Source organism: Jatropha curcas, chromosome 2 (assembly GCF_041381405.1).
Source record: "Jatropha curcas cultivar XTBG-Jc1 chromosome 2, XTBG_Jcur_1.0, whole genome shotgun sequence".
NCBI classification, from domain to species: Eukaryota; Viridiplantae; Streptophyta; class Magnoliopsida; order Malpighiales; family Euphorbiaceae; genus Jatropha; species Jatropha curcas.
In genome coordinates this window covers 6,717,953-6,737,562 of record NC_143152.1, presented here as the reverse complement: position 1 = coordinate 6,737,562, position 19,610 = coordinate 6,717,953, and the positions used below count along the sequence as shown (strand labels likewise).

Genomic DNA, 19,610 nt, shown 5'->3' with positions numbered 1-19,610 from the left:
GAACATAATACTGTCTAATATAATTAAAGACATTTTTAGAGCAATTTTATACCAGAAATGAATTTAATTACATTCCACTCCATTGCATTACAAATACAAGACCGATTTCATGTTTTTCAGTGAAAAGCTACACCGTCCCGGGGGTTCACGAGTCCAAATGACAAGTACCAACTCTCATAGGTCATAGCTAAAGCATTAATAGCAGTAAGTCCCTAGTCCAAAAAATTCAAACGCCAGACTCGTACGCCTTAAACAAATAATGATTAATAATAATAAATAAATAAAAAAAAAAAAAAAAAAAAAGATCAGCTGATATACGCATCGAGTAAATGCATCATTGGAATTTGATATTTATCCATATTGTGTTATTTGATTACCAGTCCAGAGTTAATTCGAATTCAGAATAGATTCGGAGGCAATAAGACATTAAATCAACATACTCCTTAGTCCCGACTCTGTCAAAACACTTTTTCAATTCGGACCTTGGAAGAGACTTTTCCACACATCGAAACAGATTATTATCTATTGCAAAATATAAAATGTATTGCGCTTGATTGATTGAAAAACAAACAAATACCCTGCTCAGTTCAACATACAATAAAATCCAACTCCATACTGGCTTAATAAATCTAAATCCAAATCCAAAATAAAGAAGGTAGGCATCTAACAATCAAATCTTCCAAAGCTAATGCATGCTTCATAACAGTTTACTTGATCTTCTTCTTTGGCCTCAACTGCAGTGACACAAAGTGGGTTCAGGTTCTCGAAAGTGGGTTTTTGAAGCAATACCAAAAAAGCAAATACAGCATGGCAAAAATAACAATCATAATGAATGTTCAATTCAAAATGAAAATCACCTGATTGCTATGCCCACATTTCTTCTTCCGGCAGTTCACAGCCCTAGGATGCAGACGAGCATAACACCTGCATAAAATGAAAAAGTTATGTTTATTAACTGAAGGCTGCAGTTAAATTCCACAAGTTATGATACTACTTAAAACACAATATGTACAATACTCTCAAGAATATTTCATAAACACATACTACAGCATCAGAGCAGCCAAAGTCACAACTGGCAAACCAGCATTCATATCTATCAACCAGAAATTCATCATATCTATCACAATACACTACCTTAAGAGTCACTGTGAAAAATAAAACGGAGAGAATATATGCCTCTTCAGACACTCTTACCTATACAAAGATTGTATATGCACATTTAGTAGTCTTGTCATGATGAAACCACCCATGTAATAGACATTGTCATTATCTTAACATGCATTACACACATAAAATATAACATTCATATACCATACAAGAAAATCAACTGTAACTAAACAAGCACAGTTGATAAAGTTGAGAATGGAAATCAATCTTGGGACAAGGATGCCCTCCGTTGCACTAGTAAGAAAAAGAGGGTTCAACACGTAGTCCCACCACGAAACCTAAACAAATGAACTAAAAGGTTTCATAAGCACAGACAATTCAAAAATATCTGAAGGAACTGATTTTAATTGTCCTGGTCAACAATTCAAAATGGTTCAGTTTAGTTCCAAAAGAAAAAGGAGCAATTGCATCCAGACAAACTTAGTCTATGATAATGTACCAGCCATGAAAATCAACTGAAAATAAATAATCCCAGCTGACAAAGTTAAAGAATGGAAATTAATGTTGGGAACTGGTATGACCTCTAGCGCATTACTAAGAGCAAAAGAAGCTAAGTAAGTTCCCCTGAATCATGTTATACAACAAACAAATGCTAATAAACTAAACAGCTAAAAAATTTAACAAAACTAAAAAGAGGTTTCAATAAAATAAAATTCAAAGAAAAGAGAAATGAAAGACATACTTGCGGCAAATCATCTTGTCCTGATTATATTTGCGAGCCAAAGCCATAAGAGAAGGCTCAATAATACCTCCCCTAAGCCTCAACACAAGATGGAGGGTTGATTCTGCAAACAAATAAATAATAGATCTAAAATGTCATTTACTGTTTGATTATGTGGTTGATTGAGATAAAAAAAGAAAACAGATAAAGACAAGAGCAGACCTTTCTGGATATTGTAATCCGCCAAAGTTCGGCCATCTTCAAGCTGCTTTCCGGCGAAGATCAATCGCTGCTGGTCCGGTGGAATTCCTATTTAATCATAAATTCGTTTCCGATTAATGGCATCGAAAATGCAAGAAGATAAATAGAGTAAAATGAAAATTTTCTCAGCAAACAAATGGAGTAATAGGAAACTTTCGATAGGTGAAAATAAAAGTGAATACCTTCCTTGTCCTGGATCTTGGCCTTGACATTGTCAATGGTGTCGCTGCTCTCTACTTCGAGAGTTATGGTCTTCCCGGTTAGGGTTTTCACGAAAATCTGCATCTTTGCTCTCGCTCTTTCTTCCTCCCTGTGTCTGCTGGTTGTAATGGTACCATTAGGGTTTTATAGTCTGGGTTCTGCGAGCTAGGGTTTCAAAGTCATTGGGCCATTTTCTGGGCCAATGGATGAGTCATTTTTTATGAAATTGTCCTAAGTTCATAAAGCCCACATTTAGAAGGCCCATCCACTCCATAAAACTAGGAAGTTAATACTCAACATTCCAACTTATGCAAAACTATTTTTACTTTATTTGCTCATTTTTGTTTCTATTGATCGAGTAGTTAGTTGTGCACCTTCATCGTTATGTCTCTAAAAAGAAATTATTACTTGATCTTTTATTCTCTGTATTATTTGTTTTAGTATTGTCCTCACAAGCATTCTTGCTTTACCAAACAAAACCTGAAAATATTTGTAGTTTGGACTTCTCAGCAAGAGTGCCTCATAAAATATCATACAGAAATAGTAAGGGGAGAACATTTCATCAAAAAGATAAATTATTCATTAATATGTGTTTATTGACAGACTTCATATTGCTATAAGAAATAAAAATAATGTCAACAATACTTATTTTATCATAGATCCCTTGAAACTAGAACTACAGCGATGCACTTATGATGCTGAAAGGGAGGCAATCTTAGGCGCCACAATCTCCAGAAGACCCTTTGGATTGTCCACATGAACCCAGTGCCCCGAGTTTGGAAGAATGTGAAGTGAAACCGTACCCTCAGATCCATCTCCTTTCTTATTGTCAAGACTTTCAAGTCGCTGAAGTATTTCCCGGTCCCAGCGGTCACTGTTCTCTGCAACCACAATATCTATCTCCATTCCTTTCGGTGGGTGCTCCAACAAAGACCAATATGATGTCTCCCTGAGAATTTAACATTCATTGTTTAACTAAGAAGAGGAAAATGAACAGAAGCAAAGGATGGAAAGCAAGAAACATAAAATAAAACGGAAACATATCATTATTGCATTGTTTATTCTGCATAGGAAGCCATTTATTGATTTATTAGGAATACAGATTCACCTGTAAGAATTGAACATCTGGATAGCACCTTCAAGATTAAAAGCCCATGTCTCCTGCTCTCCAGATTTCTTGAGATTGCTACCAATCCACTCAGATAATGACTTTGAGAACCCAAGTTCAATCATGTGGTTCACAAGCCACCTGAAAACAGAGATATACAGTGCAAAATTAATTTTTAAAGGACATCATCTAATTTAAATTCTATTGAGGTCAGGCGAACCAGAGCACAGAAAAACAGAATTCGTTTTCCCTCTTTTTATTTCTTTCTATTACTTTCAGTAAACAAAACCTAGTTAAATTAATTTGCACAACTGCCACCTGTCTAACATCCTCCACAATCAAAACAAACTTTTACCATTAGGCAAAATATAGAAAAGAGCTAGACTACCAAAATTCATTTTCACAGTCCTGAATGATTGAACCTTTCTACATCAAAAATTCATGCCAAAAGTCTACAATGCTGCCATTTAAATCATCTTATACCAAAAAAAAAAAAAAAAAAAAAAAGATAAACATTAATTATAGGCTCCATGTTACTTCGGAAGTTTAACTAGTTATAGTGATCTTAGAACTCAAACAGCGGTTTATATCAGAGATCAATTTATGCACTCATTGCCCATCTCACTTTAACTTCACATTACACTCTATATTTAAAATAATTAATATAAGAGAAACCTTAATCTGACAGGGTCACCAAAAGTAAAATGCCTAAAAATAACTACAATAACCTCTGTATCTAGACGTAAACCACAAGTGCATCAGACATGCAAGTAAACCTTACGGATATAGCACATAATTGCAAGCAGGGATGATTTACTTTCTTGAAGGAAGTGATGAAGGCAAACTTTGCAAGGTCTTCAAGACTTTCTCCACTTCTCCATCGCTGTTTTTCATGCTTGCTTCTCCAGGGACGGAATCCAAAACCCACAGCTGTTCTGCATCAAGAATAAAAAATGAAAGCACATAAATTTCCTAATGTGAATACAAAGCATTTGTTATCAATCTTCCAAAAGAAAAGGATACTCAACTAAATGCTTAGCATCCTCCTAGGCTAAGTACATGAAAAAGAATAGCTACTATAAAAATAATCTTGCCATGGACTTCTATATATAGAAAAATTACATTAAATTTAAGAACTTGAGGTACTCCAGGTCTTCTCAATTCTTATATCAATGCATGAGAGTTAATGCTGAACAAATACATTATATTGGATCATTGTTTTTTTCATAGCAATTGATGTGAAACTAAATGAGGATACCTGTTTGGGCAATGCTACGGAATCCCCATAATCACCACGAGCACAACTCTGCGCAAACTGAAGGGCGACTTTGCCACCCAAGGAGTGACCAATAACAACATCAGGCCAATCCCAACCTTGATATTTAACTAAATTAGCCAAATCTTTGGCCGCATTAAACATGTCATGGGGCGGATCGACACTTCTGATATCAGCCGATTTTCCATGGTTCCTCAAATCCACAAGCACCATTCTCCATTCTACTCAATAAAAAAATCACGAAGTAAGGCAAAATTCGCTTAATTTAAGGAAGGAGAGGGATAAAGAGAAGGGAGAAGGTACCAGAGGAATTGGAGAGATAGGAAGCGAGATTGCGAGAGAAGGAACGCCAGTTGCGGCCAGATCCCAAGAGGCCATGGAGAATAAAAGCCGTTGAAGAGTATGGTTTGTCCGTCGAAGATCGGACCTCTTCGAAAGCTAGGGTTTCAAGCTTCCGTGTGGTTGTGTAAATAAAAGATGGACTCTGCCAATGGAGGAACCAGGACAGGGGCTTCAAACCGGTTTTGCTTTTTAGAGTTGCCATTACGAAGACTCGACTTGCTCGTTGAGGGTTGAGCTGCCTGCTCCTTCCTCCCTTCCTTGCGATTCTTTTAACTGATCAAGTAGAAAACTGAGGGATAACGATGTCGTATTGGAGGGTTTTCCCCCTTTCCGGATTATAAAGAGTATCAAATTGATTCTTAAATTTTTTCTAATTGTTGCAATAAAATATTTTTTCTGCTTCATTGAACCTAATTATATATACTCTAAAATGGGGGGAGTTGCACTGTTCATCAGTGGCACACCCTTCCACCCTTCTGCTCGAGCATTTCATATACTTTTCGGTGTTAGCAAAGTGCGAGTGTACACATTTGGAATAGTGATGAGCATGTATTGAGTAAAAGTAGGCTTTTGTGAGTTTGAGTATGATTGATGTTTTGAGAGTAACTTATTTTTGTGTCAACCATGCAAATTTGCTTTATTGAATGATCGACACATCCTTAGCTGAATCATAAACACAATAAACCAATGGTTTCTATTTCTCTCTTTTATTTTATATTTCTCTCTTTTTTTTATATAATATCATCTTCTTCTTTCTCTTCTTTTTGAACCCGGATGGCTATATAATTATAGTGAAAAACATGACTTTCCCTTTTCATTTTTTCTCCAATGGTGATTTCCTTTATGTTCTGTGGCACGGAGTCGATGAAGGAAGGAAGTACGTGACTGTCGCTTCTTCCATGGTAGTTTCCACGGTCGTCAATGACTATCTACCTAAAGGTGAGCTTTGATTAACTCACCTCCTAGTTTACTACCAATATATATTATGAATTTCAAGTTAAACGTAGAATCTTCAAACTGAAAAATCTAGGGATTTTGCAGCTACTGTTCATGAATGGGAATAGAAATTTTGTTTAGTTTAGAAATAATTGATATTATAGACCAATTCCTTGCTAAGTAATGAACTTTTTAAAAAAATTTTTAATTGTATTTTTTACTTAATACTTTTTTGTTTATAATCGTTAAATTGTTCTCTCATTGCTTATCAAATTTCATTCTTTGCTTCTTTATATAAAAATCACTAACATAGAGAAAATTTTTAAAAAAATGTTACACAGTTCATGCAGATGGCTTACCAAGACGCTTGGCCAATCTGCCACCCTGATGTCAAGCGGCTATTTTTTAACTTGAGGATGCTTGTGAAAGATTCGGTTGGTTGTTATTTTGTGATTCAATTATGATTGTGGGTGCCTGACTCTGTTATTTTGTATTTCCATTTCATTTGTTGTTTGGCTGTGGAGAAATTTTTATTTCTTTATACTACTATATTTATGAATTTCTAATGTTATTGCCCGTTAAGTGTGACATTCTAAGCGAATCTCGTATTGATGGTAGTGATATATATAAGGATAAACAAACTCTAAACTAGCAATAAGCATTTTGGATTATGAGTTGGTTGTAACCCAAGAACAAATCCGTACAGAAAAGGCCTAAAGTGAACAGTTTTTTGCTAGGTCTGGAGTGTCACACTAAGATTTTTATTTATGTTTGTTTAACTGGTGTTATGCAGTTTGATATTATGCAATTTATCACTTAAATTTGGTGCAATTTATTACTTAAATTTGGGTGCACAAAGATGTTGCAGATTGTTGGTGTTACTTATTAAGAAGAAAATATTGAAAAGAATAAGGAGTTGTTTTATACTTAAAATAGAAGCTGCTCGATTCTAAGGAAGAAGACTAAAAGATTGTTAAGGAAATATTGCTCTCTGTTTCTAAGCAATACTTCACTTTAATTAATTGCTATTTTTTTACTCCAGAAGTTTATTCATATTGCTTTCTGAAAAGTATGAATACACTTTAGTTTTATATATATATATATTTAAATTGCTTTCTAGAAAGTATTATTTGTCTCACTTTTTTTTTTTTCTTTAAAGATGTTTGATGGGTGCAGATAGAGAATTGCGCTTGGAGAGAAGGGTTCTTTGGCGAACATGTGTCAATCTTAATTTGGATTTTTTTTTTTAATCTTCTGATTCTTTCAAATTTTTGAGAGTTGATCATCCATAAGCATGCCTCTAAATTTAGTTCATTTGCATGAAGGTGACTTTGAGATGAAACACGTTACTATCTCTGTTTTATAATATTTGTTATATTTGAAATTTTACGTTTTTTAGGAAAACCATTAAATTTGTCTAAGTTAAAATAAATTATTGAGCAAATTAACTATATTACTCTTACTTTAAAAATAGAGGTATGAATAAATAAAGAGAGAAAAAATCTTTTTAAAGAATTGAAGTAATAATTATTTGTCATATACAAATGGTAAACATGGAAGAAAAAAATTTATTACTCCTTGAAACCATAAATGTGATAAATATTTTGGAACGAACTATTTTTTTAAATGTGACAAATATTATGGAACGGAGACAATAATAGATAGGGTCACAATATTTTGTGGATTCAACTTAATTTAGGTACTTAATATTTCTCTTTATCATTAAATTAAGAAAACATTTCGCTATATAGTTATAAATGAAGGAAGTTCAAATCAAAACTTATACCACTAAAATATAATATATTCTTCATTAAAACGGTAAATATTAGGGATGCACGTGAGTCTAGTTTATTGATTTAAAGTATCTAATCTACATTATACAAGTCAATGATTTTTTTATCCAATTGTTTGAATGAGTATAAAAGATGGGTGGATACAAAATAGAGGGTGAAAATTTCTTGAGATTATTAAAATCTCTTGTTTGGTTTGGGTGAAAATATCAAAAATATTTTACATCCATTTTAGCCTAATTTTCACCCTATTTTGGGAGAAAAATGAGTAATGTCATTTTACACCTTTATTTTACTTCTCTCTCTTCTCAAACATAGCATAAATGTGTAAACCTGAGGATTATGAACATATTGAGTTGGATACGAAGTTCAATTTAAAGCAGATGGTAAAATAAATAATAAATATAATGATATTCTTAATTAAAATGGTAAATATATAGCAATTTTTTGGCAGGGGATGAAAGATGTTTTCTTTGAAGTTGAATTTTAATTGGACTCCTCAACTTCTCGTTTCTTTGTAAAAAGTAAATTGTAAACATGAACGGGCAATTACATCGATGAGATTGTTTTTAGCTATATATAGAAAGATGGTTTTAATAGATGCAATATGCAATGGAACCCAAATCCATGTCAAAATTTTTTGATGAGGTTTTTACAAGGCCAACCCATTTGACATGTCACATCTCAAAACGAAAAGCCATTACATCTCTTCCATGTTCACCTATTTGCCATTTTCTCTTAATTGGAAATTTGCTAAGCACCATGCTCCTTTTTGGCATCTTTCTTATTGCAGCTAAATTAGTAATATACAAATTGGTTGCAATATGTATAAGTACAAGAAAAAGGGAGTGAAAAAATATAATTCATACTTTTCATTTGTTTCTCTAAAATAACTTGCAGTATAATATTTTTTATCATTTTCCGTTGTTTGAAATACTTAGAAAAATAAGTCAATAGAAAATATTTTACTGGTCAAAGGAAAATTAAGTTATTTTTAAAGAAAATGACTTTTCATTTTCAAGAGAGTAAAACATTTTTCAACATTGACAAACTTATTATATTTTTATAACTGTATTTTTTTAATATATTAATCACCGGTAGCCACTACCACTGCCATCAATTATCGGCCACCGCAACTTCACAATTTACCATATTTGCATTTGTTCTCATATTTAACAATAAAAATTTTAAGATATGAAATTTCATTATTATAAATATTTTTATGGTCTTAATCTTGAGTTAAAAATTTTAATATTTTTTAACTAATTTTCAACATTATAACTGAAAAACGGAAAATAAGTCATTTGAAAAATATTTTCAAAGGTAACAAATGTAATTAATAATTTTAGAATTACTATAAGGACTACGGAGGCCAACCAAGGGAGAAAGGCTCTTCTTTTTCCTAACTTACAAACGTCGGGCTTTGGGTGGTTATTAAGACTTGAGAGGGAGATTATACATAGATGTAGAAACATAGGCCAAATACATAAATTCACAACCCTCTTATTTTCTGAAAAAATTTTATGACGTTTCTCATCATGCTAGTAACAATGATTTTTACGATTTGTAGCTTTTTTTTTTATGAAATAATTTATTAGTTGATATTATGATTTCATTACTAAATATTCTTTTTTCTATATGATAAATTTTGATAGTGGGGCTCAACATTTTTTAGTTACATTGACCAAATTATTTGATTTCAAGCAGTTTGATTCGTTTTGATTCACTTTTTAACGTATATGATTTGATATCAATTCTCATAAAAATAAAAAAAAAAATTTCTTTGGTTCGATTTAGTTTTCATGAAGTACAGAAAACAAGTCCAAAACTTATATAAAAAAAAAAAAAAAAAAAAAAAAAAAAAAAAAAGAAAAAGCTAAAGACCAAATTGAATTAATTAAGAATAGAAACAGTTTGGTTCAATTATGTATATTAATTCAATTTGATTTGAATTTCAGTTTAAACATTGCGGTCTATTTGATTTAATGGTTTGATGGTATCTTTTTTCTTCCATCATATTAAGCAAAGTTGTATTTTATTTGCAATTTATTTTAGCTAAAGTAACAAAATCCTGCAGTTAACTTTGGATCCTCCGTGAAAAAAACCTCCATTGATATAATGATGAACCTCTTTCATGTTTTTTGTATTTTTGTTTCTTTGGAGAAGACAAAATCATTGTTGTCCAGCCTGTTCTACATCATCATTTAATATTAAATTGCATAATTATTGTGTAGTTCATTTGATTCATATGTTTATTTGTTTTTTCTCATTTAACATTAGTACTATATAATAGTAGTCTCGTTGACTTAATAAATTGGTGAAAACTCTTGTGATCGAGAGAATTTAAACTCAAAACATTTCATTCTTCTCTCACACGCAATTAAAGTACAAATGGCAATCAGTCATCCCATCCAATTTGATAAGACTCCGGCTCTAAATGAAGCAGCAATTGTAGCAGCATCTATTAGACATATTCAACATAATAAAATGAATTCATTATAATTATACTAAGACTTATATTAATTTTATGTGGTATAATTTAAATAATTATTCACATATCGTGTGCTAATCAATTCAACAATTATAAAAACATTTGTAAATATATGAACTCGTATAATTGTGATAATAAATTTTTTTTTTTCATTTGAATGATTATTTTATCAATATATATATTTGTGGTGATGTTACTTTCCCAATACCAACATGAAATAGAAGAAAAATGAGTAAAAATAATTTTGAAAAAAAAATTGACATATACCTCTAAATCTCATTGGGGATTAACTACGTCCGGCTCGAGTATTGTAGTGCCTATATAGGAGGCGACTCTCCCAGCGTGGTAATTTTTATACTCAAAACTCGAACTCGAGACTTTTGGTTAAAGGAGAAGGAGTCCCCGACATTAGTTAATTTGTACTAAATCATCAATCATTAGTGCTTCATCCGTATTATAATAATGCATGAAATACTGTAAAGTTAGAACATATTATTCATTTAAAGTTAGAAAATCATGCATTTTTAGGTAATTTGTATAAAATTATTAAAAAAGAACAAACTAATAGAAGATAAAAATTTACCACAGTCAATTATTAAAAATAAAATAGATGCTGCAATAACATTCCAAGTAAGTTTTGTAGTTAGAGTCATTTTCACTGCAAAAGAGGAAAAGATGATTTAATTCGCAAATTAAATGATATTTCAAAATTTTTTACTAAATGAGTAATTTATAAAGTCCAATATAGTAAAGCAAAGCATAAAAAAATAATTTTTCCTAATTAATTATTATTTTTATAAAAAAAAACTGTAAACAACAATTATACCTTAATCAGGTCATAATATTAATATGAACAAAAGTACACACTAAAAATGCACCATGGATTTGTTGTTGAAGTATAATTATTTTGTTGAAAATACGAAATATTTTTAGTTACGTATTATATTACTTTCATAAAAAAAAAAATAGAGAAAATTGTTATTAATTAGGCGGTTCTCGTGCTTCTAAAAATGCTTTTTAAAGTCTTTATATTTTAATTTCGTCTAATATTCAATCAGTTTATTCCATTTGAGTTACATTTTAGATTTAACTAATCGGTTACCTAGTCTCTATGTTTTAGTTACATATTATAATTTTAGTTACATATTATATATCGAAATACTAGTCGGTTCTTGTGTTTCTAAAAATGCTTTTAAAATCTATATTTTAATTTCATCTAACATTCAATCATTTTATTCGATTTTAGCCAATTTGGTTGGAAATTAATATAAAATGACCTTGTCACTTTCATTTCCCACTATTCATATCTACGATTTCTCTCTTTTACTCCCTTCACCCAAATCATTGATTCTCCAGTAATTTTCTCGTTTCAACTTTTCAATCTGGTATAATAATAAATTAGATATTGTTGTTTGGTTAGCCGATATAAATGGGTCTCCTTTATAACGCATCCAAAACTTTTGGTCGTTACCTCTATCTACAAATTCTTCCTCTTAAGCTCTCACCTGAATCAGTGGTGGAGGTGGCACATCAGATTCAATCGGCAGTGTGTTAGTCCCCTTTTTCTGGACTCTCAGATTTCTGTAGTTTACCTAGTCCACCGTGCAAAGTCAAACTACGAAGATGAAGAGCCAGACAACATGCAATGACGAAGGAGCTCTTATGGCTCTGTTGGTCCTTTCGCACTTCTTCATAGTCATAGAAATTTCGAGTTTGTCAAGTCTACAAACCATCTCCTTATCATCTTGTTAGTAACTGGTTTATAATTTCATTTTTTTAAAAATTTAAAACTTTTAATTAAATTAATATTTTATGTGGATGAAATTCAATCCATACTTTGTTTATGGATTCGAGCTGTTGGTTAAGATTTTGTTTGGCATAAGAGTAATATGTAGACTTGGGTTAGTGCATCATTAGCTGATGGAACACTCGTCTTGATGGTTTGCTGGTCGTCGTATGGATGAAAGCGTGAAGGCTGCCATTAAGTGTAAGATTACTATGTTGCTTAAGTTATTAGCAATACAATTGCATTTGTTGTTTTTTTCTTTGTTCTGTTGTTTTTTGGAAAGATGCCCATTAATTATTTATGAAAATGAAATGTAATTATTATTGTGTTAATGGAGATAGATTTTTGATTAGCAGATTCATGTTCTTGTCGCGCCAATGAATTTTTGTGAGTCACAGGAATATTTTAGTTATGAAATTTTACTCTCACGTGACTTTCACTTTTTGCATTGACTTAACGGCAAAGTACATAAAATGAGACGGAAAGACTCAACAATGTTAGACAGAATTGAAATATAGGGATTCTCAAAAAGTGTTTTTAAAAATGACTAGTTATATTTTGATTTATATAAAAACGTAATAAATATTTTTTCAAAAAAAATCATTAGTAAATTCCAGCAAACTGATTTTATTACAATTATACTCGGTTTCAAAATCAAAATCAAAACCAAATTGGGCGGGACTTATGTAGGAAAAATTATAATCTTGTCTCGTGTTATTTCAAAATTAATTATTTTGTCCCCATATTTTTTTAAGTATACTATTTTGTTCTTATATTTTTTATTATTATACACTATTGTCATTTTGTACAAAAAAAAAGTTAACAAATTTCCGTTAAATAGCTTGTAAAAAGACAAAAATCCCTTAAATTTAAATTTGTGTTTTCTACCAAACGTAAATAAATTAAAAAAAAGGTAAACTAAAAGGAGCAAAAGGTACCCTCTCTCCCTCTGTCGTTATTACTCACTCTCGTATGCCGAAGCTGGCTCGACTATTCTCTTCAATATGAAAAGATTGCAATTTGTTTGCTCTTTAAGTGTGTAAAATAATATGTGATTTTCGTTTCTTTATCTCCGGAGGCATAGCAATGAAACAATTGCTTGTTTTGTCCCTTTTTTTTGTGATTTTTTTATTTTTATTTTTATTACTATTATATTCTTATTTTTGTATTGTTTATAGGTGTTAGTGTGGAATTATAGGCATTTAGAAGTATTGAATTTGCAAATTAATTATATGGTATTTACTAGTTAAGGGGAAAGGGAAAGGAAGAACATGAAAATGAAGGGACAATTGACAAAAGGGCATTTTGGTCTCTTTTTTTTTAAAATTACAGCAAAGATAGAAATATTGATGGTAGAAAAAAATAGTTGGAAAGAATCAATATATGAGGATAAAAATAGTATATTTTAAAAAAATATGAGAACAAAGTAGTTAACTTTGACATAATATGGGGACAAATTTATAATTTTTCCTAATTTTTATTCTGAACCAAATTAGACCAATGGGAAATTTCAAAAGCCAATTTGATATTTAAATCTCTTTTTTCAAAACTAAGATCCCAAAATGTTTATTGTTATAGAAAATACTAATGCTATGTTTGGTTGAATGAAATATAATCAAAAATATAATGTAATGAAAAATATATTATAATGGAATGTAATTAACATTCCATTGCTATGTCTAGTCATCTAATTGAAAAAAATTTATGGAAGATATTATTATTCTATTTTTATATTTATTTGTAAATATATAATATAATTAGCATACCACCACTGCTCTACCACCACCACCATTACCATTACCACCACTATCACTGCACCATCACCATCAGTACCACTCTACTACCACCATAACATCATTATTAACGCAAAAGAAATATTTGAACTAAAAGTTATTTATTATATTAAGCTATTACGGACCATTTAGACTTATAAATTTGTTTGAACAAAAAAATTAAAAGAAGGTAAGTCAGAAAAAATGTAATTTAACAAAATAGAAAGTTAAACTCATTAAAAATGAATTTGTTTATATATTTTCATTGAATAAATTAAATTACAACATAAAATTATGATTTTTTTTATCTTTTTACTGATTTTTTATTCTATTTTTATTCCTACAATAGAATAGAATTTTTATTTCGTGTTGCATATTAAACACTAAAATATAATTATTATTACTTGGTGATGGTAGAGTGACGTGACGGTGGTAAAGTGGTTGAGGTGATGGTGATGCCACGATGGTGGTGGCAAGCTGGTGATGCGAAATAACCTTGAATATTAGAGTTTTGATTAAGGTGGCTTGACACATCAATTGATATTACACGGTTTGATGTAATGAATATTCCAACATTTTAAACAATGAACAATACAATTAAGATCCCTATTACATTACAGTGGAAAAAAAAAAAATTCAAACATTATAATTGATCATGTAATGTAAGCCCCAAATATTTTTATAAATACTTTAAATGAGTTTGATTATGACAAAATACAAATTTATTTATTCCAGATCATTTCTCCACTTTACCTTTTTCTCCTATAGATATCCAACAGCAAAGCACCCAAATACAGTACAGTTCCTACTACTATTACTACTCCAATTTTGACCTTGGCGTTTGACAACCATTTATATGTTAGGATATCTATCATCCAGTTTGTTAAATATGGGATTAAATACAAATAATGCAAGAGCATCAAACGATATTCTATTTCCTCTTATAGTAGTGTTATCCAGAATATGACATGAAATAAAAAATCCTGCAAATCCAAAATGTTTGGACAGCAATTTCCATTGTCTACCACACCATCTATATCTATACACTGCTTGTTTCGCTCAACAGGATTCTCCAAGCTAATCAGTTAACTTCCTCCATGCTGGTTTGCATCCTTAAAGACCTTCAGGAGTTGGAGATAGAGAGAGAAAACGAGAGATTCTAAGATTTGTCTAATAGACATTTAGCAACAAGCTAGATAATTCCACACAAAATGAATTAGTCGAAAGGATCAATTCGTGGGTCATGCTCACTTGCCATCAACATCCCAGTGCATAGGCATGTCGGACACATAACCTAAGTTAACAGCAAGAATCAGATAATAGACGTTATCATAACAAATAGGTAAAGGATAAAGGGTAAGAAAACAGCATGCTAGATGGAGGAATGCGGGAGAAGGACTACAAGTGGAATAATGATAGATAACGTCAATGACAGAAAGCCATGACCAAAGATACAATAATAATCAAACATCATGTTATCACACATTATATGCCACTAAAAATACATGTGCAAACATGCGCACATGTACACACGGGCAATTCTCTACCCAATATTGGCAGTGAGGCAAGTGAAACCAAACTTGAATGTAAAACAGTCAACTCAACATTTACTTCACATGATTACTCAGTTAAGGTCGTAAGTGTAAGCTATGACGAAAGAATCAGTACATGAGTTCTATGGATCCTAAATTCTATCTCTAACCAGTGACCCAAAACATGCAGTAGCTAGCATAACATTTAACCCTAGAACAGGTTGCAAATTTTCAGTAGATGCAGTATTAAACTTCCACTTGAGGTTTCAGGAATAAGCAGATATTTCTTGTCATATATATTTTTTTTATTTTTTACCTTTCCTGCACCTGAACAGCTTTTACACCTTTGAGTTGTTGGCACACGCAATGGATGATTAGAATCAATTGATAGTGAGATGGGATCAGTGCTCAAGCACACACCACTTGCTGAACATCGGGCACACGCCAGGTATCCTATTCAGAAAATCACACCGACATATAACTTTAGACAAATTAAAGAAAACAAAATGAGACTTTCTCGTTTTTTGCTTCTAGAGTTGTGGTTAGGAAGAAAAAAGAACCTATCCACACAAAGAATTGATATATACCAGTTCCCTGACAATATTTGCATCTTTTCTTCTCTTGTTGCTCAACATTGTTTGCCTCAATTAACATCAGTGCTGAAATGACTCCCACTGCCCCACCTGAAAAGGATGCCACAATGGGATCGACCTGACTGAATTTAGCAATCAGCAAGTTGTTAGTTAAATTCAAGGTTTTGGTCACAGCAAACAGGTAGTGGAATAATAGCAAAAATTTGGTTGCTCAAGGATTAAAATTTCTAATTGGAGGAAAATGGAAATGCTACCTCAATTGCAATGGCAAATGCATGTTACGTATGAAATCCTCATATGAGGTGCCTCCCAGACCTAATTTCAGTTCCAGCTGCAATGTAAAGAACAAATCACATAAATAAACTAGTTGACAATTCAAAGAATTTGAAAAGTTCAGATCTAGAACTCAAGATCAAGAATTCCAATGAATAAGTAATTAAAGCATGGATAAATAACATATTGGAGAATCATTTATCCCACATATATAGGGGGTTAGTAAGAAAATGGAGAAAAACATTCTCTATCCCAATTGCTCTAGCCTGCTAGCCCAGCATATGATTGACTAACAACTCCTCCATTCTCTTCATATTCTCTCCTACCTTCACCTAATCATTTGACCACAAATGCTATTACTTGGCAGACGAATCACAGAGACCCAAACCATGCCACACTCTTATTCATGTCAGATTCTTTAATTTATCATTTTGCTTCTTTTGACAATTGCTAAAATCTCTATCCCCATTACTCCAACATTTTTAGGAAGCCTTCTGTATTTAAATATAATTTTAGAGATTACCACCCAGAAATTGAAGATTAACTTTTCTTTGGTACTTTAAATACAAAGAATCAAATCCAGCAAGGTTAGAAATTGTCACTCCAAATCATTTGATGTAGCTATGAGCTTAGCCTCAAATTTTCACTTCTTAAAAGAAAGAGATACTATCCAATTAATAAGATTATTTTTTTCATGTTCAAGCAGTTTGAAGAACATGAATCACCATCAAATAATAATAGAGGCTTTCTTTAGTTACACCAGACAGAAAGATAGTAAGAGTGGCACCGGAATATTCCACAAATTGCTAGTGAATTGTTAACCCAAGTAAGACCTTATAACATATTGATAAAATCATAGTTAACTCGCTCAGAAAGACTTCTATAAATCATATTATGACACTCTGAATTAAAGCCCACCAAACAAAGTTGATAAATGGTAACAGCAAAAATACACAACATAACCTACAAATGTGAATATTAGCAGAAAACTTGTCTCATTCCCATCTCCATTTTCTTTCACAATACGTATTCTGAACACAATTCTCCTCTTCCAACTAGTTGACAAAAAAGGTCATTTTAACAATAGAAACTTAGCTTCCTACTTGCCTAAGCAAAACAAGAAACACAGGGAAAATGCCTTAGATAATGTAGACTTGAATAAAACAACTTCACATGTAAGGTATAAATGGTTCAAGACATTCATACAAAAACTAAATAAAATATATAGGTTGCCTTAGCAATAGAAACTTGGCTTCCATACTTGCCAAAGGAAAACAGGAAACTCAGGAAGAATGCCTTGGAGGATGTAGACTCGAATAAAATAACTTCACATATAAGGCATAAATGGTTCAACTCATTCATACAAAGACTAAATAAATATATAGGAAAATAGCTGAATGACTGCAATATCCATACTCTCTAAGCATGAAACGATTAAGAAACAACTCACTGTTGGAGCAATTAGTCCACCAAACACGATGACCCCGGATATGAAAGATAAACTTGTTAGGTAAAGCTGCTTCAATGTCTTTGGTGTCTACCTCAAAAGGAAAATTGCATTTAATCAGTCAAAATTAACCTTTTCTAATAACACCATCCTAAGAACAGCAATTAAGCAAAATATGGGAAACAAAACAAGCACAAAACATTTCCTTCAGAACTTACAGATCATTTTTTATAAAACTTGCAAAATGCGATATAATAGAGAACTTCCAAACATACCACATGAGGAAGAAAAGGAATGGATGATGGAATATCAGGCATCTCATATGCCTCTTCCTCTCCGCCTTCCTCATTGACAACTTTCACACTCTTTATACGCTGTTGTACCCGTAGTCTCCTCAACTAACCACAAATAGTCGAACAGAATACAGGAATTTACACGCAAAATTTTCATTTTCATGAGAAATGGATGGGATTTGAAATTTAAATCATGAATAACTGGAGAAATTGAAACCTAACCTCTTCCATGAGCAAGAAGATCTTATTGCGTCTACTCCTTATATTATCTTGAATTTCCTGAAGTTGCATCTGAACAAAATCCTGCACAGTCTCCGGTCCTTCTATAATGCAAAAATTACTAAAAACAAAACGAAAAAGAATTGAAACTCCTCTTCAAAAATTAAATAAAAGAAAGAAAGAAAGAAAGACATATTAATTAATAAAGTTAAACCTGGAAAAACCATCGCCGGAGGAGGGAACCGAGTCGGAGTTGTTGATCGGGGAAGAGCAGCAAATTCGATGACGAGAGGATCGTTTGGATAATAAGAGGAGGCGTGCAGGAGTTGCTTGTGAGAGGATTGACGGTTTAGAAATTTGGTTTGGAGAGAGAAGACGGTAATGATGAGAGTAAAGAGAGAAAGTAGGCATCGTTAAGGTCTGCTTCCGTTTAGCTCGTTCAAAGTGTTTGTATGTCACTTGTCGCTCCCGCAGTGATAATTGATAAAGAAGAGATAAGGAGGATTTTGGAAGGAATCTAAAGAAAGTACGGAAGAGTATCTATGGATCGGCGGGGCTAGAAAAGAAAAAAAAAAAGAAAAAGAAAAGAAAAGAATATAAGAGACGTCACGACAAAAGTTTCGGTTTCATTTTTAGCTGATTGCCTGCATGGTTGTCGCTGCTACCGGTCGCTTTGTTCAAAGATTTTAAAATAGTCTATTTTTGGACTGGTATACCATCCTACAAAATACGCTTTTAAAGAAAATTATTTTGCATAAATTATAATTTGAACGTGTTCAATTTGTAACTCAATTTTCTGAAAACTAAATTATATAAAAAATAATATTCATAATATAAATTTAAATGTATTTAAATAATAAGACATTTCGGTAAATTTATTACACTCAAATAAGAAAATACAGCTTTTCTGCTATTTTTTTAAATAGTCACTTTCTATGAAATATAATTAAAAAATACAAACTAAACGCAGGGATTTTTATAAAATCATACTTTTTCCGTCTATTTACTCTCATCAAACTTCACCATAAATTAGTTCAACTTGACTGTAAGTATTATTTTAGTTTAATTTTAAAAGTAAAAATTTTAAATATTTTATAATAGGTAACCTAAACACAACACGTGTCTCTATGTGTACTCAACTATTCAAAACAGCATCATTATCTATTACCTTCAGAGACATTTTAAAAAAATGTATTAGCTTCATATATTTGTAAACAAGAAATAAACCAAAATAAGAGCCCATACGTTGGCTAGGACATTCTGTTCAGACGCTCGCCTTTTAAGTGTGCGAGTCAATACCACATTGTTTATTAGCCTTTTATAAAAATTAATGCAAGGTTTTTTTTCGCTTTGCTTTCCAAAATAAATAAATAAATAAATAAAATCTCTGGAGTCACAAGAAGACTTCATCCACCTGAAATATAGAGCGTAGAGACTCTATCCTCTCTGGATGCATTGAACA

The 19,610-nt window shown here is 31.7% G+C and overlaps 3 protein-coding genes and 1 non-coding gene across 5 annotated transcripts; all 4 read right to left on the bottom strand.

Annotated features, from left to right (window-relative positions):
• Nucleotides 1-494: 494 nt before the first annotated feature.
• On the bottom strand, nt 495-2,430 carry LOC105634713 (ubiquitin-ribosomal protein eL40 fusion protein). The gene is made up of 5 exons (XM_012217609.4): nt 2,272-2,430; nt 2,051-2,137; nt 1,850-1,952; nt 858-924; nt 495-734 (listed from the first exon to the last, which is right to left on the bottom strand). The coding sequence occupies exons 1-5, from the start codon at nt 2,372-2,374 to the stop codon at nt 708-710; spliced, it is 387 nt and encodes a 128-aa protein (XP_012072999.1). The 5' UTR covers nt 2,375-2,430; the 3' UTR covers nt 495-707.
• Nucleotides 1,599-1,699, bottom strand: LOC119370378 (small nucleolar RNA snoR99). Its single transcript, XR_005177924.1, has one exon. It is a non-coding gene; the product is annotated as a small nucleolar RNA snoR99 (small nucleolar RNA).
• Nucleotides 2,431-2,847: 417 nt separating the features above from the next.
• LOC105634714 (alpha/beta-Hydrolases superfamily protein) lies at nt 2,848-5,488 on the bottom strand. Its single transcript, XM_012217610.4, has 5 exons — nt 4,978-5,488; nt 4,657-4,895; nt 4,216-4,328; nt 3,399-3,539; nt 2,848-3,239 (listed from the first exon to the last, which is right to left on the bottom strand). Exons 1-5 carry the CDS (start codon nt 5,216-5,218, stop codon nt 2,981-2,983), a joined length of 993 nt encoding a protein of 330 aa, XP_012073000.1. The 5' UTR covers nt 5,219-5,488; the 3' UTR covers nt 2,848-2,980.
• A 9,209-nt stretch (nt 5,489-14,697) lies between these two features.
• On the bottom strand, nt 14,698-18,713 carry LOC105634715 (chaperone protein dnaJ-like protein). 2 transcript variants are annotated; one of them, XM_012217612.4, is made up of 8 exons: nt 18,363-18,713; nt 18,152-18,269; nt 17,912-18,034; nt 17,640-17,726; nt 16,171-16,247; nt 15,911-16,038; nt 15,640-15,776; nt 14,698-14,912 (listed from the first exon to the last, which is right to left on the bottom strand). In XM_012217612.4, exons 1-8 carry the CDS (start codon nt 18,557-18,559, stop codon nt 14,877-14,879), a joined length of 903 nt encoding a protein of 300 aa, XP_012073002.1. In that variant the 5' UTR covers nt 18,560-18,713; the 3' UTR covers nt 14,698-14,876. The 2 variants fall into 2 exon arrangements, with proteins under 2 accessions (XP_012073002.1, XP_012073001.1); XM_012217611.4 differs by having other exon boundaries at nt 14,698-15,085; nt 18,363-18,711.
• Between the last annotated feature and the right edge of the window lie 897 nt (nt 18,714-19,610).

Bases quoted from the DNA above. Each gene is read 5' to 3' on its own strand.
- LOC105634713 (XM_012217609.4), bottom strand. From the start codon at position 2,374: ATGCAGATTTTCGTGAAAACCCTAACCGGGAAGACCATAACTCTCGAA. The intron at 2,138-2,271 runs GTATTCACTTTT...ATGATTAAATAG, and splicing joins CAAGATCCAGGACAAGGAAG to GAATTCCACCGGACCAGCAG. The intron at 925-1,849 runs GTATGTCTTTCA...CATTTTATGCAG, and splicing joins GACAAGATGATTTGCCGCAA to GTGTTATGCTCGTCTGCATC.
- LOC105634714 (XM_012217610.4), bottom strand. From the start codon at position 5,218: ATGGCAACTCTAAAAAGCAAAACCGGTTTGAAGCCCCTGTCCTGGTTC. The intron at 4,896-4,977 runs GTACCTTCTCCC...TTTATTGAGTAG, and splicing joins CTATCTCTCCAATTCCTCTG to AATGGAGAATGGTGCTTGTG. The intron at 4,329-4,656 runs GTATCCTCATTT...GATGCAGAACAG, and splicing joins CCGTAGCATTGCCCAAACAG to CTGTGGGTTTTGGATTCCGT.
- LOC105634715 (XM_012217611.4), bottom strand. From the start codon at position 18,559: ATGCCTACTTTCTCTCTTTACTCTCATCATTACCGTCTTCTCTCTCCA. The intron at 18,270-18,362 runs GTTTAACTTTAT...TTTTGTTTTTAG, and splicing joins TCCGGCGATGGTTTTTCCAG to TAATTTTTGCATTATAGAAG. The intron at 15,086-15,639 runs GTAAAAAATAAA...CTGTTAACTTAG, and splicing joins GCTGTTCAGGTGCAGGAAAG to GTTATGTGTCCGACATGCCT.